Source organism: Accipiter gentilis, chromosome 3 (assembly GCF_929443795.1).
Source record: "Accipiter gentilis chromosome 3, bAccGen1.1, whole genome shotgun sequence".
NCBI classification, from domain to species: domain Eukaryota; kingdom Metazoa; phylum Chordata; class Aves; order Accipitriformes; family Accipitridae; genus Astur; species Astur gentilis.
Window position 1 is genome coordinate 11,226,827 of NC_064882.1, and position 27,549 is coordinate 11,254,375.

Here is a 27,549-nt window from a genome sequence, read left to right on the forward strand (position 1 = left end):
GTTATTATGTAATGCTGAAGTAGCTTCTCTTAAAAATAATAGTTTGCTTAAGAGGAGGGGAAAAAAAAGGTAGGGGGGGGAAATAGTTCCTTCAAATTGATGTGTCTGCACAGATGTCTCCCTGACTGATTCTCTGAGTGCAAAGAGGTCCTTTTAGCAGTGGGGGGAGCACAGGGCTGTGTGGTACAGGCTGGCTGAGGAGCTGCAGGTTGCGATGCTTGTCTGCTGCAGCTAGTCTAATTGTGGCTCAAAAGGCAGTGTCTCTGCCTGTCCACATCCTTCCTCATCTCCACATCTCAGCACTGTGAGGTTATGGGGACCATAGGCATAACACCTTGTAGCATTGAAGTCAACAGCAGTTTTGTTACTGACTCAAGTAACCTTGTCTTCGGTCAAAAATACCTTTTTCCTTTCTATTTTGCTTCCCAAACCCCTGTTCTTAGAACCAATAAGATGCTGCATGTGCAACTGTGTATACACCTTAGCTACTTCATGTGTGTGTAGGTACACCTGTATACATACACATGTGCATGTGGGCTTCTCCTGTATTTGCTTCTGACTTTAGGCAACTGTCTGAAAATGCAGATTCATGTAATAACGTACCAAACACGTAAAAACAGTGTTCTAGACGGTCACCTTTAACATATATTTACCAAAATGCAAAATAGTAAGTATTTTAGACACTTTACTACTTTCAGCTCTGACTCTTTTACCACTGGGCGGTTTGTTTGGCCTGTTTGCTTCTCTGATTAGTTTCAACTCTCATAAAACCTGAGAATTCACGTGTCATTTTTTAAAGCAGTTATGCCAAGATACTATCAGTGTGCATGGTAATCCCCTGTTCTTATACCCTTCACACTGTTCAGACATAGTCATAGATGTGCTTAGTCTTTTTGTATTTACCTCCCCAGCTGTATTTTCATTCAAATATTTATTCACAGCTGCGTAATAAATACAGTTTGATTTGTACCTAATTGTAGTAACTGATTTTCATTATTTATGAAAGTCATTGTCAGAATTCATTTATGGTTCTGACTGCAAAGAAACTTATAATGACAACTTCATATGACCGCAGCAATAAAATAATTAAATGGCTCACTTAAAACCAGTTTATGGCGAGGGCATTAACTCTTAATTTTTCAGGAATTATTTACACTTCTGTATTCACACTACTGCAATTCTATTAGTTTCTGATTGATAGGATTCTGTTCTTGTTGTATTACAAGCTTTAGTTATCTTACTAACATATTTTTATGTTAAATGACTAATTTTGGAGAAATTAGGATGCCTCTCAGATTCAAAAATCAAATGCATGTTCTAATTTGTTCCCAGAGAAATGAAATAACTGTGGGCTAGGGTGGAAAAGCATTATGGGTATAGGCATGCAAATGAGCTTGCCAAGTGTCTATGTATCATAAAATGTCTTAAATCTATGGACATAAAAGTGGGATGAAGACACAGCCATTAAAAAAGCAGTCATTTTTGAGTGTCGCATAATTTAGACACTTTAAGTTATTGAAGTGTCACAAGTTTATTGCACCTAATTTATTAATACAATCATTTGGGATTCACTTATGTCTCTTGCTCTGCTCCAAAACAGAGGCTGAAAGTCTGTTTAAAATGCACAGACTCTGCTTCAGCAGTAAAAGCCTAAAATATTTCTCTAAGTACGGAGACACGAAAAATAATAACTTTACTGTAGTCCTTGCAGGTAACTGGTGGCCGTGTTCCTATTTGTTTATATTTGTGTATTAAAGTAGGGCAGAGAGATCCAATAAAGACCAAGTGAGTTTGGTCCCATTTAGTTTTTCCATTGCCATATTAGGTGACATCTCTATGGGGAAAATAGCCTGTTGCTTTGGCCTCTAACCAAGACAAAAAATAAAAAAAAATAAAAAAAAGAAAAAGGTAATACTAACAAATACCTTGTTACTACTTTCATGCTTTAAAAAAGGGGGGGGGGAGGGGGAAGGAAAAAAAAAAGAAAAAAAAAGTTTGTCATTTATTTTTAATCCTTTCATGTGCTGAATTGGCTTTCCTTAGTTTGCAGATTGTGTTATGTTTCTTTCCTACCAAGGAGCAGTTTTGATGTGTTTAAGCAGTTGACAAAATAGTGCTAAGGTGTAGTATGAATGAGAAGGGGCACCACAGAGAGCTGGAGACAAAAGAATCCACTTGATTGTAATACATGCAGAATTTTGACAAAATTACCTTGTGTGATACCTGAGACAGTTATACACATGAAGAGTTTTTACTGTTAGGTTCTTTAAAAAAAAATTCTCACCTTTTGTTATCTTTTTTTCCCCTAATCAGGACAGAATTTTACCCTAAGGCAGTTAGGAGTTTGTGAACCAGCAACTCGTCGAGGACTGGCGTTTTGTGCGGAAATGGGGCTCCCCCACAGAGGTTACTCTATCAGTGCAGGGTCAGATGCTGATACTGAAAATGAAGGAGTGATGTCTCCAGAGCATGCCATGAGACTTTGGGGCAGGGGGGTCAAATCAGGGCGCAGTTCCTGTCTGTCGAGCCGTTCCAACTCAGCCCTCACTCTGACTGATACCGAACATGAAAACAAGTCCGACAGTGAAAATGGTAAGTTCTTATGCATATGCCCATATATAAATCAATGTTTTATTTGCTGTTTTGGTTGACACTTGATAATTTTAAATCATTAGAAGAATGGTCTTGAATTATTTACACACACACACACACCCCTTTACCAGAAAAGTCAATATTCAGTATCAGTCTAACTAATGCAAGCTCTAATGCAAGCTTTGGGTGTGAGGTTTTAGTTGTAATTTTGGAAGAGTTTAATCATAAAAAAGATTAGTTCTGTTTTATCTCAGGCCATGTCACCTGTCACCCTTTGCGGGACAGCTAAGTAAGTAGTGATAAAGTTGATCCCCAAGGCCAGCTTGCAATCAAAGGTTTCATTGTAAACTCTTCTTTAAGACATCTTGGAGAAGTTGCAGAATCTTTGAATGGATGAATGAACGCAAAGAATAGCTTATTAACGGTGCTCATGTGATAGGAAAACAAATTTGATTGTGCTTTAAACTTCCTAGTTGATGAAAGGAATTGGAATTGTGGAGAAGAGGAATGTGTGACCTTTGATGTGCCTGGGGGACTGGATTACTGTGCAATTAAAATCTGAAAAAAAAAAAAAAATTCTAAACAGCAGATTTGTAGGATGTGGGGTATGACCATTGTATATTAAGGCTTAGTGTTTAAATGAAAAGAGGTTAATACAATTGACTGATTTAAAGCTTTTCAAAATTTTTTTACCTCCACTTGAAGTTATGAACAGAACCTAATGTGGTGTTAAATGCTAAATGCACAAATCTTAGAAAACATTTTATCTTTAACTTCTTTTTTACTTGCAGAAGATTTACTAGAATTAAAATGATTGTTCTATTAACTTCATGACTTTCTATATGACAAATTCAAAAGAGGAATAAAGAAAAATGAGTAAAAATGAAAATTAGTGATGGCTATTGCCTGCATGTCTACACGTCATTTTATTAAACCTGTCTGCTCAACTGTACAAAAGTCAGAGCAATTTTATTTCTATCCTCTGGCAATAGTTGTAACACATTGTGGGAAACAGCAATATAGGTGTGTACATATGGTAATCATTTTAAAAAAAGAAAAGCACTTTTATTTTAAACTACAAGCAGTAGTGTTTAGTCCTGCCTATTTAGTATTTAACTTTAGTTTGAGAAGACAAAACGAAAGATATATTTTGGCATTATTCATACTTGTTGTCTTTCCTCTGGTGACTGGTTCTAACTGGAGATGCCTGTGCAAGGGGGCTGTCTCTGATGTGATTCTCCTTTTTGTGTTGGACTTAATGCCATGTGGTACCTGAGGCGAGAGCGCTCAGTGTTTGCAGGTGGCTTGTCTCATGCTTGGAAAACTTGTTTTCAATTGGAGGCAAATTTTGAAAGAGGAGGACAGGAGTACTTCCCTACCTCCTTTTTGCAGTGGAGTTTCTGTTAGATGACTCTTGATATTTCAGCTGGAAAGCAATCTAGAATAAATTGTTGAGCAGCCCTGTGATTTTCCTTTTGAAAGGTCTATGCTGAAACAAATTCTCTTGAGTTTTGTGTAAAACCCTAGGTTAATGATCTTGAAAATACATTTTTATATATACATGTACGCACACACACAATTCCCTTAGAGTCATATCTTTACATTACCAAAGAGGTGACTGCTTCAGAAATACAATAGGCTTGGTGTACTTTTTTAATAATCTTTATATTTAGCAATTTTTAAAAAAGCAAAATGGCTGATTACAATATACCAAAACTTCCTCCATGAGCTTAAAGTTAGAGTTTTATTTTATTTTTTTCATGTGTGAGAAGACTGTGACTATATTAGAAAAGACGTTATTCTGCATTGGTTAAAATTATGCAAGGAACGTCTGATGTTTGGTACAACTTCAAAGAAGAGTTTAGTCACTAAAAAGGATTACAGTTGATTTATTTATTGATAGGGAGGCCAGCAGTCCAACTTAAGAAGGTACTGGGACTGCTGTGAGGCTAATGAAATTTTGATGGCTTGAGAGTCCCCTAGGGTTATGAAACATAAATAACTCAGACCATGTCATGGGTCGCCATTTCAGCGGAGATGTTACAGAAGTGGTGAAAAGCTTAATCTTCTTTGTTTTTTTTTCTCTGAATTTTTGTTTCTGCTGAATATGGAAGATTTGGCTGAGAAACTATTTTATACACGTAGTTGGAACTCAGTATGTTAAATGCTCACAGTAGAATAGAAATTATAATTTAAAGCCAGGGAAGCTGTATTGTCCTGGCAGGCACAGGTCCTCTAATCAAAGGACCAAACTGCAGGTGTGAGTTTTGTTAATTCATGGCCTGAAGTTAATAGCTGTGCCAGTATACTGTTAAAATTTGACAAATCTGATAAGGCTTTGAAAGCAAAGTTAAGAGTTACGAGTCCTCTGTCCTGTGTCCCCCTTTGCTGTGTGTGAAAGCTTCCTGACTGAATTTTGATGGAACTGTTTTATGGGTAAATGCATTTCTATGCAGCATGTTTACCTCTAAGGTAGATAAGGAGCAACAAGCTATGATGGACAAAACACAACACCTGATAGTACTTTCCTCACCTAAAGGCCTCAGTTCTTGAGTGATCCCACTGTTCACCCAGTAAAACTATTCACTGTTTAAATAGTCCATTACCATAAGCAGACCTTATTGCAGCTAATGGGACTATTCACAATGAGAACTGTGAGTTATCCTAGAGGTTTATGAACTCAGGATTAACCATTTGTTGAATGTACCTGGGGTTTTCTTTCTCGCCAATTATGCAAGAAGAGAAGCTTGGCATCAAAACATGATTTCCTTTCCTTCCTTGAAACAGTTGTGTGTATTTGTTCTTCTGAAATAGTTGTGGATTGCATATCCCTCAGGAAGGCAAAACTCAAGGTTCTGTTGCATAAATACAATGAATAAGTGGAAATAGTTTGTTAAAGATACTAACTTTTATTTGTCAAGGTCTCAACATTATGTTTCTAAGATGCTACGAAAGCAACCTAATTTTGTGAATAATATTGGCAGGATTAGAAGTTTCTTTAAACAATAACATTGCACATGATTAAGTAGAAAAATTTTAAATATACTAATAACATACCATGAATGCCAGCAGATTATTTTTTTTTAAGAACACATCAGAACTGTTTATCAAACATAGGGTTTATAGATGTATTCTCACATAAAAGTTTTAGGTTACTGCTCAGTAAATCGTTCTGAAGAGAAATATTTTTCTTTGAGCTCACTCAAGTTCCATATATGACTCTTGGCATCATATTCTGAGAGATTCGTCATGTCAGCCTCCCTGAAGGAGGACCTGCATCTGTTAACCTGGGCAACTTACCAGTGTCACATACAGTGTGATGTATCAATTGGAGCACACTGACCATGCATGTGCTTCTTCAGGCTTTCTTTTCCATTCCCATTGCAAGTTATTTCATAAATGCTGCATCAAGAAATTTATGTTAGTGATTGTTCTAGGAGCTGTAGCTTTGAAATATAAGCAGTCCGTCTTTTACATGCTTGCCAGTAACTTCATGTTGTTAAGCTGTTCTAAGATTACTAAAGCTTGTCTTTTAAACTTGATAAATATTCCAGCAGAGTATGAACTAGAAGTTGTAGTTAGGCTTCAAATGGCCTGTTTGCTTAAAGATTCAATATATTTTAAGGTATCTTAGAATCCACTTATTTATTTAAACTATTTTAAAATCCATTAAACTGCAATCCCTCATTTATGAGACATCAGAAAGCTAATAAGGAAAACATTAAAGTTAATTGAGCAAGTTATTCCTAAAGTCCAGCTCCTTATGGAGTTATTTGTTTATTGTGAAGTTATATAACCAGTTTTGTAGGCACTTTTTGCGCCAGCCTGACATCAGGCTGTGGCAACGATTGTGACTGGAAAGTCACTCGTTTAAGACTTAAGCAAGTCTGCGTCACCTTCTGTCCCTTTAGAAGCAGTACTGACAGTGCTTCTGGGAGTTGGGCACTGCGGATAGATGTGTGCCACATAGTTGACTCTGCCCACAGCCACAAAGACTAGCTGGGCATACAGAAAATAGTTCTGATGGCACTAGATTGTGGGGGTTTATTTTCTTATTTAGTGAAGGTTTTGCACTGATGGGGTTTGTTAGAAGACTAGAGGAGATGAGTATGTAGCAAAATAAAAAGAAAAAGGGGGAGAGAGGAGTATGAGATTGTGGCCTCAGGCAGTCGTTCTGAATTGGTTAGATAAATGATTTGAAACTTGAACCCATTTTTCACAGATACAGAAAAGTAGATATTGCACGTAGAATGTTCATTGCTGAGGATTTCCGCAAAGAGAAAATATCAGTTTATCAGCTGTGTGGGCACCTGTTTGTTTCCTCTGCAACTTCAGACAGTTTCTGAAGATAGCATTCTTGTGAACCTAATATTCTCTTGTCCTTCCAGAATGGTGAATTTACTGACATTCAGATCTCTGAAAACCAAGAAATACATTGGTAAGATACTTGTCAAGACATTTTAAATCTGTTCTCTCTAACCCAGTACATCTATAACATACTTGAATTCTGCATTCTTAAATAATGCACATCATTCAGAAAGTAGTGTTACACATTTTTACCTGTTTAACATCCTTCTTTATGCTAAGGCAAAACTTGACTTAGATGAGCTCCTAAATATGAGCTGCTTGGTACCTACTAGCCAAATGCTGAGCCTACTGATCAAACCCAGCCACATAGCTGATGAATTAATAGTCGTCTTACTGCCACACCACCATTTACAGCTTCTTCACTCTTTCCCACAGTATTCCATCTAGCAATTATCTACCCCTCATTAAGCATGCCAGTATCCCTTAAGTCCTGCTTTGCTGCTAAGAAGTTTCATGACCAGGAAATCAGTCTGTTTTATTGTTGACAGAAGTCAGCTCTGAAATAATGTTTAATATCTAAAGAGGCATACAGACTTTGGTTACAGACACATGGAACAGAAATCCATACACAAAAGTAGTAATCCCTGGTTTTCTACAATATTATCACAAGTTTTCAGTAGTTATGCCAATTTTCAGATTCTGTTACATTGTGATTGTAGTTCTGTGGATATATTTCAATAAATCTTCTTAGCGTTCACTGTTAATGCAATTGAAAATCATGTTGATAATTTCTCTGGCTTGTGGTAGCCAAAGAGGGAACAGCTGGGCTGACCTTTTTCCGGTAACTGTTTGGAATCTCCTGGATGTCAGAGGTTTGAGTGTCACTGAACTTGCTGTTGAGGAAAGGCATGAGATTCCAAAGGGCCATCTTGATGCTTTCATGATGGGAGTCTGGTACAGAACATCAGGCCAGAGGATGAGGCTCTTTGGAAACACTTAAACAAATCGTCTGATGAACAGGAACTGTAGGATTAACAACAGCTGACAGCAATAAAATTAGAATTGAGGCCTGCAAGGAAAAAGAAATCTGAGAAGAAAATTTCAGAGAATTTACTCTTGGCTGTTAAGTTTATAAATCCTTCTAATGTTAAGGAGTGGTGAAAGACGTGTTTAAAGACCAACTGTCATAGCTCAGGATTTTTCCAGAGATCTGAATTTCAAGAAAGAACCATGCAGAAAATGGAAGGAAGGTCTAATTTCTGAGGAGGAGCTTACAAAAATACAATTGGGGAGGTCCAGGCATACAAATAAAATTGAGACATAATCAGTAAAAAAAGTGAAGAGTTGTACAGAAACATGAGTGCTAAGAAAAGGGAAAAGAGGGACTTGATTTATAACTTAACAGTGAAGGAAAACTGGTAATGTGCTGCTGATAATGTTTTCTTCTGGTTGTTTTTGTTTCAGCATTTGCCACCTGAGTAACTGATCACAGAGATAACATCATTGATACTATTAAATAAAGGATTAGAGGTTACTTAGGTAAATAAAATTTGTCCTACATGTATAGAGTGTCTGTAGCCTCTGGGCTTTTTATGACTCATATCTGAGAAATCATTGATGATGGATATGGTTCTGGAAGGCAAAACCAAACAGGAAACTTCAGAAGGGGCAAAGAGAAGGAAGAGGAACCTGCCTAATCAATTAGACATGAAGCATCCTAGAAAAAAAAATGTAAAAACTTTATGCTTTATAACAATAAGCATGTGTTTGTACTCAATGAGTTTTGTCAAGCTATAATGATTTTCTTCTGTGATAGTGTAAGCCACTCCTTCATAAGGAAAAAGGAGCAGATACTAACAGAAATAGGTATTTTGATATTAGTGAGGCTTTTGACACTGTCTCACTCCTGACATACTCATAGAGACACAGGGTCTAGGTTCATTATTGCAAGATAAATGTATAACTCACTGGAAAAATCTGTAAAGAATCATTATCCGTATTTCATGAACTGGCAAGTTGAATCAAGTAGTGCTCCACATATTGAGTCAAGATTTTCTTAATGACTTGGATAGTGCAAATAGAATGTTGTAACCTGAAAAGAATCACATGTACTTTGTAGGACAGGGTGATAGCTGGAGAAGTAATTCCACATGAAAAAATGCAGTTCAGTAAATACAAGTGCAAGGACCTACATTTAAGTGAGAATAATCAAATTTCCCAAATGTGGGAAAGACAAGTGGCTGAATCACAATAATTCAGCTTGGAAGGGACCTTTTGAGGTCGTGTGGCTCAACCGTCTGCTTAGAGCTGGAGTAACAGGCCTTGTTCAGTTGAATTTTGAAAATTTACAAGAAGAGAGATTCCACATCATCTCTAGGCAACTATTCCAGTGTTTAACCAACTTCATTGTGAATTTTTTGTCCCCTTTATATCTAATCAGTTCCCCTTGCTGCAACTGTGACCACTGCCTTGGGTAGTAGAAGATCAAAGTTAGATTTCCACCTTTTGCCTTTTGCAGGCTCACTCAGCTTCTCCTCGAGTCGTATGCTGCAGTACTACAATTACCGTGGTCAGTCTCCGCTGAATTCATTCCAGTTTGTCAATGTTGTATGAGTACTGGCAAACCCCAAACTGAATATTGTACTCTAGATGTGGTCTTCAAATGCTGAATAAAAGGGACTAATTTCCCAGGTATGCTGGCTCCATTCTTCTGAATGCAACCCAGTATGTGGTTAGTACTTATTATTGAAAGGGCACACTGCTGAACTTGTTGTCCGTGTTGACTCCCCTGGTCCTTTACTACAAAGCTGTTTTCCAGTGGCCTCCCAGCTAGTGCTGTTAGATGAGGTTATTCTGCCTTTGGATTTCATGAGGATTTTTTCAGGCAATTCATACAGCCTGTTGAGGTACCTTGAAAAGGCAACCCTGCCCTGCAGTGTGTTGATCACTTTCTCCAGCTTGGTGTCATCCACAGAATTTCTGAGGGCACATTCCATCCTATTCATTCTCAATATGTTAAATGTAGTACAGACATAAAACAGCATCAGCCCAATATTAGCCCCTGAGGACTGCCATTAATATTGGCCAACAGTTGGTCTTTGCACTACAAAACACTGTTCTTTCAGCCTCTTCATACAACCAGTTTTCCATAAACTGCACTTTGTAGCTCACCCATCCAGTCCATCTCTCTCCAGCTTGGCTACCAGGAGACTGTGGGAGACCATGCTGAAAGCCTTGCTAAAGGCCAGGAAAACAACATCCGCTGCTCTCCCTTTGTCTGCTGAGATAATTATCTGTTCTTAGAAAGCAATCAGGTTGTTTGGGTGTGATTTGCCTTTGGTAAATACATGTTAGCTGTTCTTGTTCACTTTCTTTTCCTGGAGGCCTGTCCAGGCGTATGAAGTATGTACAAATCCAGCAGTATTTGTTCCATAATCTTTCCTGGGAGACAAGGGTCAGGCTGACTGCCTTTACTTCCCCATATACTTCTTGCCCTTTTTAATGATAACATGACCTTTATCTTCTTAAAAAGTCATCAGGAACCTTCCTCCATTGCCATGACCTTTCAAGGAATCAGAGTGGCCTTTCACTGACATTGGTCAGCTCTGCCAGCACCTGTGGGTGCCTCCCTCCTGCCTGGTCCCCTGGACTTGCGTATGCCCAGCTTGTGTAAGTGGTGCCTAACAACTAGCTCTTCCTCTGCAGTGGTAGGGCTTCTCAACTGTGGTTGAGCTTTGGCTTCCCTATCCCCTGTCCTGCACGTCCAGGAAATGTTTCTGTATTCCTCCTGGGTAGCCGTCAAGCTGAAGGTCATAGTGGTTATTTGTCAACGGTGTCTTCTGTAATATGTGAGGGTTTCTTCCACAACCTTACAATGTGTCTTTTTATGCAGCGCTGCTGAAGCAATCCTACTACTGCACTCGGTAGTGCCAAGACAGAAATACTGTGTCTCTGTGACTGTTTTTGAGACTACATTTTGAGGAAAATGTCAGCCAACTGGAAGCCTAGAGAAAGATTAACAAGAATGATCAGAAGTTTTAAACACACAGCGCTAGAAGAGATGGGGAGAATTCAGACTGTTGTGCTTAGCGTGGTCTGCTTAGATAATTGCTGCTGTTATAAAGGCCACATATGGCAAATAGGACCAGAAGTAAACAATGTAAATAGCAAAAAGTAGAAGTTAGCTCAGACAACAGCGTTCCAAGGATAACTCGGTGAAAGAGATTGCTAGGGACCATGCAAATATTTCAACATCTAATATATTTTCCAAAACAATTCTAAAATATTGGTGTAGTTCCTGTTGGTCCTGATTTGTGGGAGAGGATGGGCAAAAGACATTTATCACTTCCTTTCTGGTTTTGTTTTCTGTGAGTCAATTGTGTTATTCAACCCAAAAATTAATGAGCAGGAAGCGTGTTGGGAAAATGAAGGCTATAAAAATGTTGCTCTGCAATTTATTATAATATCAATATTTATATCTTGTTTTTTCTTCTAATTGGAAGTGGTGAACTTTTCATAGATTTCCCCCCCCCCCCTCCTCATTTTAAGTTTCATATAAAAATATTGCTGTTCAGTCCCCCTAAACAAAATGTGTTCTTGTGGATGTGCTTGTGCAAGGAAGTCTTTAAAGAAAACAGCTCTTTTTCATTTAAGTTGTGTTTTAATTGTGAGGTTGCCATGAAAGTAAGGCATGCTTTACACATCTATAAACTGATGATCTCTGCAGTTTTGATTCGGAATGTGGGTTTGATGTCCTTGAAAAATCACAGTGGTAGCAGTAAATTGTTTTAATTAATGAATTAGAGAACTACAGATTTGCTGAATCAGGTTTATTGACATAATTATCACTGGAATAAAAAGGAGAAAAAAAAAATCTTAGAGCTTTGAGATTATTTCGTTTGTGTCATTTGAAAGCAAGTTTCTCAGCCACCACTTTCTTCATTTGCTGTACAGTTATGTGGATATGGGGGGATGTACATATATACAAACACATATATGCATACATTTATATGTTCATTAGAACCAAATTAATGGTAGAGGCATAGTCTAAATAATACCAGTTCTATATAAAGAGTAGGCTTATTCATATTCATTGTTTTAAAGGTGTTTTTTAAGCTTCATCTAAGTTTAATTTGAAATAAGATTTTAACTAAATTTACTTGTGTAATTAAATATGTCATATTGAGAAATAATCTAATAACAATTTCAACTTTAAAGTAAATATAGGCTGTGCTATGGTCAGAGTATCAGCAATAATTATAGGTGACAGCCTTTGTATGCTGGTCAAATAACAGCTGGAGAAAATTTGTCAAGTTTTTTGTTGGTTTTTTTTTTTTTTTTTTTTTTTTTTTTTTTTTTTTTACAAAAAGCTGCAAAGGCTTTTGGAAATAGACAGTTCTTTAAAACTAACTCTTATTAAACCCATGTAAAGATTTGTTTTGATGTTCTCCGGATAAAAAGTTCTGTTTCTTTTATCAGATGAGAATTCAGTGTGAAATGAAGTTTCAAGTAAAATTTGAAAATTAATTCCTTTTACGATTACTAAAACAATATGTGGATTGAACTGATTGAGCTTTTTTTGGTCTAAATAATGTGCTGCCTGATCTGTTGGCAAAATATAAGGGTTTTTTTCCTTGGTTTAAGGTGGGAAGAAGATGAGGTCTCAAATCTCAGAAAGAGAAATGCTTGTTAAAAAGCTGTGGTTTTTATTTTTATTCCACCCCCCTTCATTCAGTATACCATTTTCTTCCTGAATTATATAGGTTTTCTGTTTAGATATCTATTGTTTTCACTTGTATGTTGTAGACAAGGAGAAGTGTGGTTTTGGCACACTGAAACCAAGAAGAATAATTTATTTTTTTTCACTCCACGTTAGAAAGCTTTCAGTGGAGGGGCCTTTGACACCTGCTGTGATCATTGTGGGTTGGTCTGGGCTTCTGTAGAGTACATGGGATTTGCAAAATACTTACCAGTATCTTACTTTGATTTTTATTTGTTTATTTTATTTTCGCAATTGTGCACCCACAGCATCAAGTTAGGAAAGATGAGGGGGAATGATGTAAATTAATTATGAATTAAATTGTGAATATGCAAATGGTCAATAGGCATACCTTTTGTATCTCCTATAAGACCATCTGTAATAGATAACAGTTTTCTTGGAGTTTGAAGGTTCTGTGCAGCTGCCATGCCAGATCTGCTGCTGGCGAATCTCTCCTTGGGGTACTGTGACTGCTGACTAGGTATGTCTGAGACAAAATGTGAGCATTTCCACCTTTGGTGCAGTATTCATAGCAGAAAAAGAAGCAACTGACCTGGGAAGCCGTAGTTCTGGGTTGTCAGCCCACAACAGAGTGAAGACTGATAATGGGCTGATTTCTCTGGTTGACTACATCACGATTGCTTTTTGTCCTTTGTGGTGAAATGGATGCATAAATGTGTGTATATGGCTACGTATGTATATATATGGCTATCCTTACAAGGCCTTTTCTTAAACAGTTTTATTTTCACAGCTTATACACATAGTTTTCTTACAGATTAAACATACAGGATTGAAGACTGGTTTCTTCTTCTTCAGATGACCTAGAAACATTTAAACATTTCCATAGCAAATCCATGTGCAGTGATGAGCATAGGCAAAGGAAAGTTATTCTGGTGCTACACGCTCTGCCACTGCACTACTGTATCCTGAGAAAAAAATTGATTCCCTCCCTGCCCTCAATCACTGGGTTTTTATAAACATAATACTTCCATAAACTGCTTTATGGTTACTGTTGTGCTTTAACCCCAGCCAGCAGCTAAGCACCATGCAGCCACTCACTCACTCCCCCACCCACCCAGCGGGATGGGGGAGAAAATCAGGGAAAGTAAAACTCATGGGTTGAGATAAGAACAGTTTAATAGAACAGAAAAGAAGAAATTAATGATGATAATACTAATAAAATGACAGCAGTAATGATAAAAGGATTGGAATGTACAAATGATGCGCAGTGCTATTGCTCACCACCCGCCAATCAACACCCAGTTAGTCCCCCAGCAGCGATTTCCCCATCCCCCACTCCCCCCAGTTTATATACTGGGCATGACATCCCATGGTATGGAATAGCCTGTTGGCCAGTTTGGGTCAGGTGCCCTGGCTGTGTCCTGTGCCAGCTTCTTGTGCCCCTCCAGCTTTCTCGCTGGCTGGGCATGACAAGCTGAAAAATCCTCGACTTTAGACTAAACACTACTGAGCAACAACTGAAAACATCAGTGTGTTATCAACATTCTTCTCATACTGAACTCAAAACATAGCACTGTACCAGTTACTAGGAGAACAATTAACTCTATACCAGCTGAAACCAGGACAGTTACAAATAAAATGTCTTGTATAATTGCTAATGCCTAATGCTATGGAGTCTCAGTCTGCTCCTGTGGCAGACAGTCTAAAAGTATTTGGGTTGCTTTGTCTCTGTACAAAACTTGAATTTCTTTTTGTAGTGGGTTTCACTGAACCAAAATGTATTGGTCACTTGTGCAGTTTATAGAAAAATAGCAGAAATGAGAAGTCTTAAGATCCCTTTTGGCAAAAGTTAGTTCTTGGAGAAGGTTTCAAAGTTGTCTTTTCTGCCTGCTGTTGAAGACGGATTTTGAATGTATCAAGGTAGTTTATAATCTTTGAAGTTCTTTTGAATATTCAAAGTTTCCAGGCTATCTAGGTCAAAATTACTTTGAAAGGAATGGCCTCTATCATCACTATTTGGTTAAATGGATACTATCCAGTCTCCTTTCATGTAGAGTTAACCAGAATTGTTCAAGCTGTTAAGTTCTTCATTGCGTGATTGCTGTATGTTCTATAAGGATATTTATTTAAAATTGCTTAAAAGCTGCACTCAGTGGGGAATTCTGCTGCTCATTCCCTTAACTACTTTAGCTGCAGAGAACATATGACGTCTTTTTCATTAACTGTCTTTGCTGCTTGTTTGCTTTCAGTGGAGTTCTAGGGGATTGTTATATTGTTTTGTAAACCCGATATTGCTGGGTCCTGGCTGCTTATGGCAATTGAGATGAGATTAGATGCTTTTGTTAACAGGCCCCAGACTTTAAATTTATAGGGACTAGGCACCATCTGCTCTCAATTAAAGGTCCTGAGCCCTGAAATTAATTCCTTCCATTGGTCCATTAGACTCAATCTTTTGACCTGAAGTCACGATAAGGTTCTATTAGCCTCTTGAGCTTTGGAAAAGTGAGGAGTTCACGCAGGGACAGTACTGGATATTCCTTTTAGTCCCTGTATCTGTGTAGTTAGAAGGCAGAAAGCAATGATTGTTTTTCCATTTTACAGGTAGAGTGAGGTTTTTTAAAGGCACCTTGGAGATTTAGAGCTCACCTCCTCACGAGTTGTAATAGGACATGTACTCCTAAATCATGTAAGTGCTATTGAAAATCTTTCCCAGAGAAATCAAATTAATATAGAGAATGTTGACTGAATTTACAGAAAGACTTGATATAGAAGTGGGTTGGGTGTAGAAGTCCATTGTTTCCAGACTCACATTTGCTCGTTAGATTAACTGTGTTTTGCTTCCACTGTCTTTCATTGATTCTGTTTGCAGCTGCAGAATGGTGGGGGATCTTACTAGAAATCTTGGCCCTAGAATTGTTCTGCTAGTGCTTTTGCTGAATTTATATCTGTCCTGTGGTGTGTAGATGGTGCAGAGAAGAAATGGACAGATGTACAAATCGGTACACATTTTTGTGGTTGTAACTCCCTGCTCCTCACCACCCAGTTGAGGTTTGCTCTGTCAAAATATAGCAGGGAAGTGGAGTGGGGAGAACCTGTAGCCACAAGCTTTTTAGTTCCAAAAGAAAAGCTCTAAGATACCAAATAACTACACTGCTTGTTCAAATTTAACATCAGTTCCTCATACACATGAAAATGTATTTTAAAGATTTCAGGATCTGATAGTTCTTCAGCAGGCTTTGTTTTAATTTATACAGTGCGAGTAATTTTCTGGAAGACAGTTTGTAAGAGTATTGTTTTTGAGACAAAAATCTCTTCAATATCTAGGAGTATTCCTGTCTTACCGCAAAATGCAATTTATTAGAATGTTTTGGAATCTGCTGGCCATTAGGCTATGAGTAGAAGTAAGCAAGGAGAGAGTTCATAAGCCTGTTTTTATTCCTATCTAACAATCCTCATGACATAAAAAAATGTAGCAGTGTTTGACTTCATACAGGGAGCAAACAAAGTCAAAGTGACTGCCTTCTCAGTGTGGAAGGAATGACTTGTGACTGCCCCACTGAAGTGTTGCTTGTTGGTGACCTGTCAGCCAGAAGTTAATCTCAGGAATTCAGTTTTTTGTTACTCTTTCTCAATATTTTTCTTAAGTTCACCTAACTCTCTGTCCAACTTGTAAATTTCTTATTCACAGGATAGTGAGGATACTTACCAGCTCCCAGTGCTGCAGAGGTTTATACCTTAAAGGCTGACAGCAATGCCATTTCCTTCTGCCATCTTGATGCTGCCAAGGCAGTTTTACGTAGTTGTGTCATTCCTCTGTTGTTTTTTAGGTTGCCAGAAGATGGTCATACCTGCCAACTGAGCCCTGTAACTACGGGCTGAAAAAGGCTGAAATACTTCTTCATGTCCATGGGGAAAACCACTCTTCTTGCTACTCTAGCGGTTACAATTCTTACTTCCAGCAAGGACAAGTCTCAAGCAGACAAGGATCTGTTGTCTTTAAAAAGTGGGTTTCACTACAATCTGGGTATAGCCATGTAACAGCTTTTTAATGGGTTCATGAACAGCTACGTAAAAATATTTCTTTTGTCTGCTGTCTGCAATTGGGAGCTCCTAAAGTTTAGTAACTTGCAAGATACCTATTTTTCAACATTACCTAAACTAGCATAATGTTGGAGATCCCATGATACTAGGCATTACTTGTCAAGAGTGGCTTAGATGGCTCTGTGACACATGTATGCATTTTGAAATTCAGTTTTAGTTGTTAACAAGTGCCCAGCTACATTTTTGAAAGATAAGTTAGAGTTCTTACCTTTTTTTTTCAAATGTAACATATCATATGGAACTATTAAGTGAACTTGCCCAGAAAATGCTGAAGTGTCCCCTTTGCATACATTAATAACATTCTCCTTATCCAGAGAGTCATCTTTGCACTTCTAGGACTTAGGGAACACATTTAAACAACTATAACAATATTGAATATATGGTAGCAGAGTCCGTGTACTTTTAGTTAGCAATTTGCTTTAAAAAAACCCACAAATTCATTTCTTGTTTTCTTACATGTTCTTTGTTCTTTGCAGTATCAAATATTGATTTTTATGAAAAAGTTAATCAGCTTACCTTTGTTCAGAGTGGATTTTTGTTCCTCTGATCAGCTCTACACAATTGAATTTTTCATCCTCTTTTCTGAGGTATTTCAATTTTATGAAAAAAGCATTAAAGAGAATTCTGATAAATTATTCCTTTAAAAAAGAATCTACTCCAATGCACTTCTGTTGAGGCTGGAGAGTTAATTGAACTCAAAGATTTCTGTTTTGTTTTCAATGAGAAAGATATCTGTGCTTTGTAAATACAAGAGACAGTGTCTCTTGGGGAGCTCAGTTACATGGTTGCCTGCTGATTCTGGTTACCTCAGAATTCATAATATGAATCTTAACTAACCATTTAGGTGACATGGTACTATATCTCAAAATCCAGTTTTCCTTGTGATTTAAAACATTTTAAAGTAGAGTTTGAATAGACTACACTAAAAGACATTGAAAAAATATTTTATGGTCATATCCAAAAAAGAAATGTTTTCTGAATGTTTTTTTATCATACTCTGTGATTCTGCTTTTATGGAGCAATGGTTCTCCTCCCCAGAACCTATAAAAAAGCCAGTGTAATATATTTTTATGCAAAATGTGTAATCATCCTGTTTTGCCTAAAGAAACAAAAAATATTTTTTTTAAAAAAACCAAACCAAACAAACCCCCCAACAAAACAAACCAAAACCCAACAAAAATGACCAACCCAAAAGAACCCACAAGCTTTTTTTCCATTGTGGTCTTACTTTATTTTTTCTTGTTAAATCAAGCCTGACCTAATCTTTTATGTGTTGTTTTTGTGTCTGTATTACCTCAGGCTGTGCTCTCATCAGACTTCACAAGCTAAGTGGACTTGAGTTTGGGATAGTCTGTGGAAATAATCAAAGAAAATGTACCATACTCCTGGATGTGATGATAATGGTTCATTATGTCCATTAAATTTAGTACTGAATCAGTATTCTGATGTGCGTTCAGGTTAGACTCAGTGTCCTGATCACTTGTAATTACCAAAGTGCAACTGTTAGCTCGGCTAAACTCCAATCCCAGTGACTTTTGTTCTGCTTATCAATTTCTTCTGAACTTTACATGTGGGAAAAGTATTTGCTTTGAAGTCAGAGATTCTGCAATGAAATCCTGATTTGGTCACTAATTTGCTGTCTCTGCATTTGCACATTACTTCATCTTTCTGATTTTGTTTTCCTACTTAGAAATGGGCATCATAATGCTTATTTTCTCTCAAACTTCCTTACTCTGCCTTTTTTACCTTCTTGAACTAAATAATTTGAAAAGGTTGGGTATCTTATATATATATGTGTATGTGTGTCTGTACATATATATAAAAATACATTTGCAGTAACTTTAAAAAAGGCATAACTTTTATAAATTCAGAAGGCTTCTGGATCCTGCAAATAATCTCACTAAATTTTATCCAATTAAAAAAAGTAAGTGAATGCAAAAACCTAGTTTATCTCTGGTAATTTCAGATGAGATTGCAGTAAAACCACTGCACAAATTATAAGCAGCTTTAAGATGCTTGCTTTTGCATATTCTGAATAAATGCAAGTAGTTTCATATGTTCTTAATGTGTATGTCAAATTGCTATTACTGGAAATGTGTTCTTTATCTACTTGTACAAGAGTAAAAAAAGCAGAGATGATGTTACTGCCCTTTCTTTGGTTACATGCCACCTCCCATTATAGCAGAGTACAGCTGAGCTAGTGTTCTTGTCCAGGCTTTGGCTAAATTGCTACGAACTTCCTGAATTGATTCTTTTGATTTTTGATTATATCAGTACTCTTAGATCAAGTACTGACATTTTTCACACTCCTCTATAGTACCATTTTTATCTTTTCGCTTGTCTCCTGTTCAGGGCTTTTCAACCTGAGGCTTCAAATTCTATCCATTCAGTAGCAGATTTTCTTTTTTAGAAAATGGGCACAGGTGTCAGTCTCCTGTTTTGGAGAGCTGCACACACTGCCATGCTCAGTATGCTTGATGTTTTCCTGTAGGATGCACAAAGCATGAAAGAGAGGAGGTGAAATCAGTTTTCTGGAACTATCTGTACTGATCTTACCAGATCTAAATGAAGCAATGGCCTTTCCTCCACTCTTCTCCCATCCCACCAAAACTGCGGGAATGGTTTGTCATCACGTAGATGAGCCAGACGCCATTCTTGCACAAAATGACTATGCCACAGTTATAGGCAACAGCTGATTCTTGGAAATGGAGGCAGATGCTTGCACTTTTGGCATCATAGGTGGGTATGAGGAAGGAGCATCCTCAATCATGCAGAGGCATTGGATGGAGGTTTACTCCTTTCCTGCAGTGTTTGAAGGAAAAGAAGACACCTCCAAATTCCAGCAGTGGCAGAAAGTCCAACATGGCTTGTATCTTACCAGCCACCTACGACTGGGATAGCTGAAGCAGCAGCTGGCACTGGAGCACGTGCCATTACGTGTACCGGTCGCGTGCATATCACTACTGCTCATTTGTGTTTGCTCTTTCGCCCAGATTAGTTTGTCTGTGGTAGAGTAAGGAAATTTCTGCCCTAAGTTTGGTAGTTGATATTGTGGAGAGCAAAGCCAGGGTTGGCAGTGCAGGTAGCAGCCCTGTCTGGTCAGAGCATTGCCTTTTTCTGCTCTGCTTTCTGACTGCTCTGACACCATGCTAAACGTGATGTCTGCCATGCTGTATTTTCTATGCAGTACCTTCACGGTCCCTTCTCAGAGTCTACTGTAACTAGAAGTGGCCTTGTTTTCTTTGTTTAGGAGCTGTAGATAATGACACAGCAGAATTCAAGAGAAGATGCTTGTGTTCATAGTATTTCCTCATTCTGACATGTAGGATGGCTTCAGCCTGTCAGGTGTCTACATTTAAGGAGATTCAACAAATCCATAGGTTTCTTGTTAGCCCTTCTCATTTTGGTGCTCCCATTCCTCAGACTCTTCCGGTGCACAGCTTTTTAACTTGCAAGTCATTTGGCCACCTTCTGAGCCTGCAAAGAAGTATTCTATTTGCAATTTCACTGCATGGCCTGTGACATACAAATAAAAGGATTTTCCAGACAGCCAAACATTGCAATATATCTATCAGTTGTGGAAGCATGCTTGAGGAGGGATCAAATCCATATGCAGATTGACTGACATCGTCAGAAGTCATGTAAAGCCTGCAGCATCAACTAGGATATCATGAAAGCTGTAATATATCAGCTCGCACTATTCTAGATTATAGAGCTGGTTGGAGCCATCACCTATTAGGCGATTAAAAAACCAAAAAAGTGTAGTCTTATGAAGGCAGTATGTGGATAGCTGGAGATCTTAAATCACATGTGCATATGTAATGCTCCTTTCAAGACTTCACTCATAGCATCTACAGATTTGCCTGGAGTTTGTGTACTGCCCTTCCAGGTACCATCTGAACAGACTGATCTTATGGATCAGACTGATTTTATGGAACAAGATCTGGCTTGATGGCTGGATCCCATGAACATGTGGAGATTCTTTGTTCTTTTCCCTGTTGTGACTATTCGCATCAAATGCACCAGGCAGACTGAGTAACTTGCAGATACAAGGGATGTGATGTTGGGATGAACTCAAATTACAGTCTTTCTTCCTGGTTTTGAAATTTGTCACACTGTCCCACACAGCGTTGTTCTGCATCTCATTTTTGTGCCTGACTTCAGAGAGCAAGTCCTGAAAGACAACACGCTTGAAAGCTAGAATGATGTGACATTCATTCATCTCATCTCCGCCAGGAAGCAGTCTGTCTTACAAGGAGATCTTGTCGCATAAACTCTATTTCTGTGGGTCCTTCAGTGATCTGGCATTTTCAAAGTAGTGAAATGATGACTTAGGAGTGGCTGCTGAAGGGGTTTCTGTGGGAAATGTGAGGGAGAGACCTACCTGTGAAAGATGCATTTACCACAGAAGAGAATACCAAATTCATTATTTCTACTTCATTGTGTATTGGGTTTATTGCCAGATACCTTTACTTTTTAATCATCCTAAACTAATTTCTGTGGGTTTGTTTTTTTCTGATTGCCAGAGGAGTGTCCAAGCTTAGCTGGGACAAGACTGCAGGGTTATTGTTCCAGCCAATTTCAGATACCAGAGCTATCATCAGTTACCTCCTGTGCAATCTTGTGTCCTACACAGGGCATAGTCTTGCAGAACCAAAGTCTCATCTGATGCAGTCATTGGGGCTGGTCTTGAATGTCAGCAGCTTGAGCACCACTAAGAGTTTACTGTACCTTATGGATTCAGGCAATCCCTTTACAAAGCAGAAAACATGAGGACTTTTTCCTTAAAGTGGAAGGATTTTACAAGCAAGGTTCAGAATATTTGGATCCAAAGAGAATTTCAGTAACGTAGAGCCTAGTCAGATGGGACTGAGTTTCACATCTTTGCAGTATTTGGTAATGAAACTCCAACTAGAATTCCTTAGGAATCTCTCTCAAACAAAATTAGAGACAGCTAACCTGTGGAACATTTGCATGTGTTCAGTAATTTTTCTTGAGTTTTGCATTTTTCAAGTAACACATAAGATTAAGTTAAACATGAAGACAATGGACTTTTTTACTCCAGTTCAGAATCAGTAAAGTATCACAGGTCTTACTGCTTTCACTTGCAAAACACAATTAAAATCAGTAAGTGTATAGCTAGATTTTAAATACATCAGTTTAAAGCCTTTGCGCTGAAGAACTTGCAAATAGAAGTCTTTAAAGTAGGCAATAGTCTATTAAAAGGCTAAACAAACTGCTGACTAAATTCATTCAGAAACTAAATTATTCAACAGTTTCCAATACGCATTGTCATAGCATGAATTTATATCTAGCTGCTGTTCTCAGGAGCATTTTGTGCCAATTGCTGTAACTTGAATAGTAAGAACTAGATTATTCAATCTTATTTCAAACTGATCTGCAATATCTGCAGAAAGTGGAAATGCATACCTCCAAGTTGCTGGCTTTTCTTAAATTGAAAGAAAGTATTCACATATGTAAATGTGAGTATGTGCAGCAAAATATGCAAGGCTGTAGCCTGTATGACTTTAACAATGTTTCCATGATAGCGTACTTCATAGAAACACAGATGTGAATCTTCAGATATGGAGAATACCTAAAGGGTATTTAAAAATTGGTATCTACACCTTGTTTTATTCAAAGAACTGTAATAGAAATTATCTTGTCTTTCGGAACAATATTCACATATTAAGCTATCGTATTTAAGGCATTTTAGTTGAAAAGCTTTATAGAAAGCATTTCAATGGGTCCATAGATATATTAAAAACTTAATATTGAAGAATACATCAAGGAGTAAAAAAGTTACTAAAGCACTCCCCTGTGCTGCGATTAATTTGTATATTATCAAGGTCTTTATTATGAATGCAGTTCCTAATGTAGGTCTGTAATAAACAGAGTGTAATTGAATTTTCAATGTTTTGTCACCAGGGAGTAATTTTCTTACAAGACCTCTGCTCCATCTTCTGGCTAATTGTCAGCAGTTACTCAGTATTACTGCATTAATGTCACCAAACATTGAAAACAGAAGCTACCTGCTTCTATTACATGTAAGGATGTGTAATTCCAACCCTTGTCTATTTACTGATTTTGAGTTGTGTGCCATTATCACTTGCACCTTTATTAATAAACAGCCTGAAGTTTTTTGAAAGTACAGCCTTGGAGTCAAAACAAACTTCTTATAAATTTGGCTTGGTGTAAGGTTTCAATAAATTCGAGTATTCCACATAGTAGAACAGAAACTTCCACAGCATTAGGATTTTCAGACACACTAGTGAGAAGAGCATTTTATGTAACCCATGAGTGACTGAAGATTTTGTTTTGTTTCTTAGCAAATGGAGTCATAAATTTGGGAATATCCATTGCCTTTCACTTCCATTACATGTTGTGTTACACTGCAAATGTAACAAGAACAGAATTATAGACTGCTGTATGTGCAGAGGAAAGCTGATCTGTCTGCCGGTTAAACAACCAATGGCCAAGATTTTGTGAAGATCTTGATTCCACTCCTGGTCAATGTTTTCATGAAGGTTTTGAATGTTTGGAGTAGTTTTATTAACTTTTGCTAGCAGTGCCAGGCTAGGAGGAGCCACAAACACTTTGCTGGAAGGGATTAGCATTACAATCTTTATACATTGGACTTGTGAGCAAAAATCTGTAGTAAATAAGCTGCAATTCAATAAGAGAAAGTACAGATGCAGTTCTGAAGTAGCAATAATTAATTCACACCTTCAGGATGGGAGAGCCACTTGCTTGCCAGAAGTTCTGTAGGAAAGGAGCTAAGTACTGCAAGGGACTGCTCATAGACTGTGAATCAACCAAGTAATTATTTTGTGAAGGGAAAGTAAAAAAAAATAAAAAAATCTGTGGGGATGTGAGCATGAGTGTCATATGAAATAGTCATAAAGTAATTCCTTCAGCATCTCTCAGCACTCATAAGGCCTCACCTATAGTACTGCCCACTGGAAAAAAAACAGAATTGGCTGAAATCCAAAGTGGAGAGTATGTCCTCAAGAACCAATGGCTGACCTGCACTTTTTCTGAAGAAGGGAAAATGATGAAAAGACCTCATACATTTTCAGGTATGTACAAGACTGATGGTAAGGAGCAGGGAACAACTTTGTGGGTCATTCTGTCAGCAGGTCAAGGAATAACGTGCCAATTGTTGCGACAGAGATTTTGTTGAGGCATTAGGGTGGCTAAGCACTGGTTGAGATGTCTTGGGAAGGCTGTGAAATCTGTTTCCCACAGGTTTTAAGAACAGGTTAGTGTTCTGTTAAGAATGGATAATCCTTCTTGCTGTCTTGTTCTTCCTGTGAATCTGTGGTCCCTGCAGATGGCTATAAACAACATGTAAGAAAAGTTGCATTTTGAAAGCTGACAAAAATAAAATGTCTAGCATCATCCACCTACCTCAGTTGCTTAGCTGATCTTAAATAGTATTTAATAACAATGCATATCTGTTATTTTTAACACTTTTGCAAGCTGGACTGTTGAGAATTGTTTTGATAATTTATTTATTTTCTCAAACACCTGCCAGTTTGAAAATTTGCCAGGTTTCTTGACATCCAAGTACTGTATTTCAAATTCAGCCCAGACTTCTATATTAGCATGAGAAAAAATAACCCCAGACCAGCAAATGTTTTAAAGGATTCTGCTGGCAAATATGAAAATACTATTAAGTGTATTTGCAAGCCAACAAATTAACTTCAGTCTACAGTTATCTAAATCAGTAACTTTCCTTCCCACTTTCTTCCCTGGAGGGGGAAACACAAAGCATGAAGACAGATAATGTGCTAGAGCAGTAATTGCTACCTGTACTGTAATCGTGCTCTCTTCTCTCCAGCATACCTTCTTTCCAGTGCTTTTTCATCCCAGCCACCATTCAGAAAATCCCATACTGGGGCAGGGGCAGTGAGATGAGTGCTGAGAAACCAAGGTGCAAACAGAGCAGGAGGAGAGAATTAGAAATGCTGCTGGGTGGTTTGGAGCATTGGTAGAATGGGAGCTGATGCTTGTGCTCATAGATGTGGAAGAGCTCAGCAGGGATGGGGTGGACTCAAAACTGAGGCAAGAGAAGTTTTATGTCTGTACAGTATTTGAACAAAGGAAGAAACTTGGGCATGCTTTTAAGATGAGGAAGTTGACAATTCTCTTTTTAATGAATAATGTGAATAGTAACTTTGCATTCAATTTATTGGCGGTATTATATGATGCTGTAGTTGTTAGTCATGTATAAAAAATTAACTTACATAAGACATGAACTCAGACTCAGTAACTGGTTAGTAGCTATAATATCCTTTAAAATGTGTTGTATGTAATTTTGAAGGTCAGAATTAAGGTACAGAGGCCACAATCTATCTCCTTGTCATCCATTAAGAATTGCTTGCACTTTGCTACTCAATATAGTCAATATAATTCTCTGTAAAACATGTGCCTGAAATTCTATGTACTACATGCTAATTGTACCTGAGCTCTTCCTCCAGCGTAAAGAATCTGCATGCTTTTGATTCTTCCATGTTACTATGCAAAGGATATTTGCCCTGAAAAGGCATTATAATAACTCCATAGCATTCACATGCCTCCTGGAAACCTTACAAGAAGTTCAAAGTGAGGAAATGCCTTCGTTTCCCCCTGGTCTCTTTCGGCATGAGCACTAGGACTCTGCTTTTATCAGACCTGTCGGGTCTCACGATTTCAGTGGGAGGCTGATTCCTGCAGTAAGGTTTCTCTGCCATTGCTTATGTATTCCCTGTACAGGAAGATAGTGCTGGAATGTCTTATGGCACTGTAATGCTTTGGCTGATGCATTTGGTGCGTAGGATCCTATAGCAGAGTCTTTGAGCAAGCGAAAAAGCCCTTGAAATTATATGATCCCCCCACTTTGGCCTTGCGTTGCCATTCCTCTCCCCTTGTATGTTCTTGTAATCTGGCTTGTGTAAATCCTGGCATGTATTTCATGAGTTACATCTTTTAGATTGTTTAACTTTATAAATTCCCTTCCCAAATTTGCATTGTGACAAATACAGCTTTTCTGTTTCATACCTTTTATCTGTGAGTTTAGAAGCACTTCATACTTCTTTTTTTTTTTAAATGTCATGATTCACAACATCTCTACAAAGTGAATGATGGGATGGCCCTTCTTCAGATGCACAGCAGAAATGTAAAAACTGGTTTACTAATTGGGGCTTAACCCACATTTCTTTATTGAGGATATTAGTCAATGCATTTGTTATAGGGAAAGCAAATACATAAATAGTTAGGAGTATTGTATTTTTTGGCTAAGGAGTTAAGAATTGCTTGTCAAGCAGTACATGGAGAGGTGGAAGGCACATGTGAAAATAAATGTGAAGATTTTAGTAGCTGGTTCTCAATGAAATGTATTGGCTTTGTGAGGAATGGGAAACAATTTATTTCAGCTGAGATCTATCCACTTATCACCAGTAAAAATAATTAAAAAAAAAAAAAGCAGTGAAAATCACTGCGAGGTTTTGAGGTATATTCCTACAACTCCTCAGCAGCAGGATGGTTTTGGTAGCCAGTAGGTGGACAGTAATTGGGCTGAAAATTGGATGGTGAGGTCATTTACAATGACAACACATAGAGTGAGAATTACTGCTTTGGTTGTGAGTGTACAGTATGGTTTTTGCAGCAGATGTAAATTAGAAGAAAAGTTTGCAAGTGGCCAGAGGCTTAAAGCAGCTCTCATTTTGCCAACCTGGTTCACTTCCATGGAACAGGGGAGATGTAATGTTAGATCTGCTGGGAGCTCCTGGAAATTCTCAAACTATAACTATATCCTTGAAATGAATTTGCATAGCTCCTGTTGAAATAACAAGGACATGCAAATATCAGTTTGAGATTTAGATGTGTGCTATGTTTTTTGCTTTTCAGCTGGATAATGAGTCTCTTCTGGCCCATAGGGTGAGAATAGTAAGATATATAACACAGAGAAGACAAGATCAGACTAGGAGTGAGGTGAAGGTAGGGGAATTAGCTGAGCTTCTTAGGGCCCATGCTATATAATTTAGGTCTAGTGTGCATAAGGGACATGGCATAACCCCAGTTAAGACCTCAAAATGTAAAGTTCGGCAGTTAAGTGGATACTTTTTTTTTAATGTCACTTAAAGCTGCTACAAATTTAGCACACAATATGCACTTCGTATCCAGCTTCTGCAACAGAAAGTGTCTTTCAAAAATTGTCAGTAAAATGTGTAAAATTCACTTCTATAATAAATAATCTTGCCTACTGAAAGGATAAACTGTTCTTTACTTGGCATTTTGAGGCTGGAAGAGGTATATGGAGAAAATGCAGGTATTATGTCGTCTTGATATGTTTTGATATATATGGTTATAAACAAACATACAAATAGATCTTGTACATTTCGTGGTTCCCTTAAGAAGTAGTGTTATTAAGGTGCTAGTGAAACTGCCTTGAAAATAAAAGCAGCAACGAGTGTTTTCTCCTCCCCCTTTATTCTTTCTCTTGAGGAATATGTTAGTGTAAGAGTAGTCTGCGTTGTCTTTGTTTTTAAGCTTTAAGGTGTTGTCAGTAAAGATGATGTGTGTTCAATACCACTTGTGGTTTTTTACATTGCTTTTTCCCACTCGTTCTAAATACCATGCCTCATTCTCTCGCAGCATCTCTGTGTTATTGCTGCTTTCGTAGCTCCCTGAGATCTTGTCTATATTAGCAGAGTCCCTCTCATAGGTGTTTCTATTTAATCTACTTAACTAATGCTTTTGAAATACATTGAAGCAGATGGGTGAATTCTCTGTGACTTAAAGTATCAGTATAGGTGGGATTCATCTCTCTGCAGGTTTCTGTTGTT

At 37.8% G+C, this 27,549-nt stretch overlaps 1 protein-coding gene across 9 annotated transcripts in view; it reads left to right on the top strand.

Moving 5' to 3' along the window:
* TENM3 (teneurin transmembrane protein 3) overlaps nt 1-27,549 on the top strand; it is a 478,347-nt gene that overhangs the window by 164,764 nt on the left and 286,034 nt on the right. For 8 of the 9 annotated variants that reach the window (XM_049792479.1, XM_049792524.1, XM_049792519.1 and 5 more), the window contains exon 3: nt 2,314-2,592. The exons of the other annotated variant lie outside the window; for it this stretch is intronic. In XM_049792479.1, the coding sequence (XP_049648436.1) occupies nt 2,314-2,592 (279 nt within the window). The remainder of the gene's footprint in view (nt 1-2,313; nt 2,593-27,549) is intronic. 9 annotated transcript variants of the gene reach the window in all.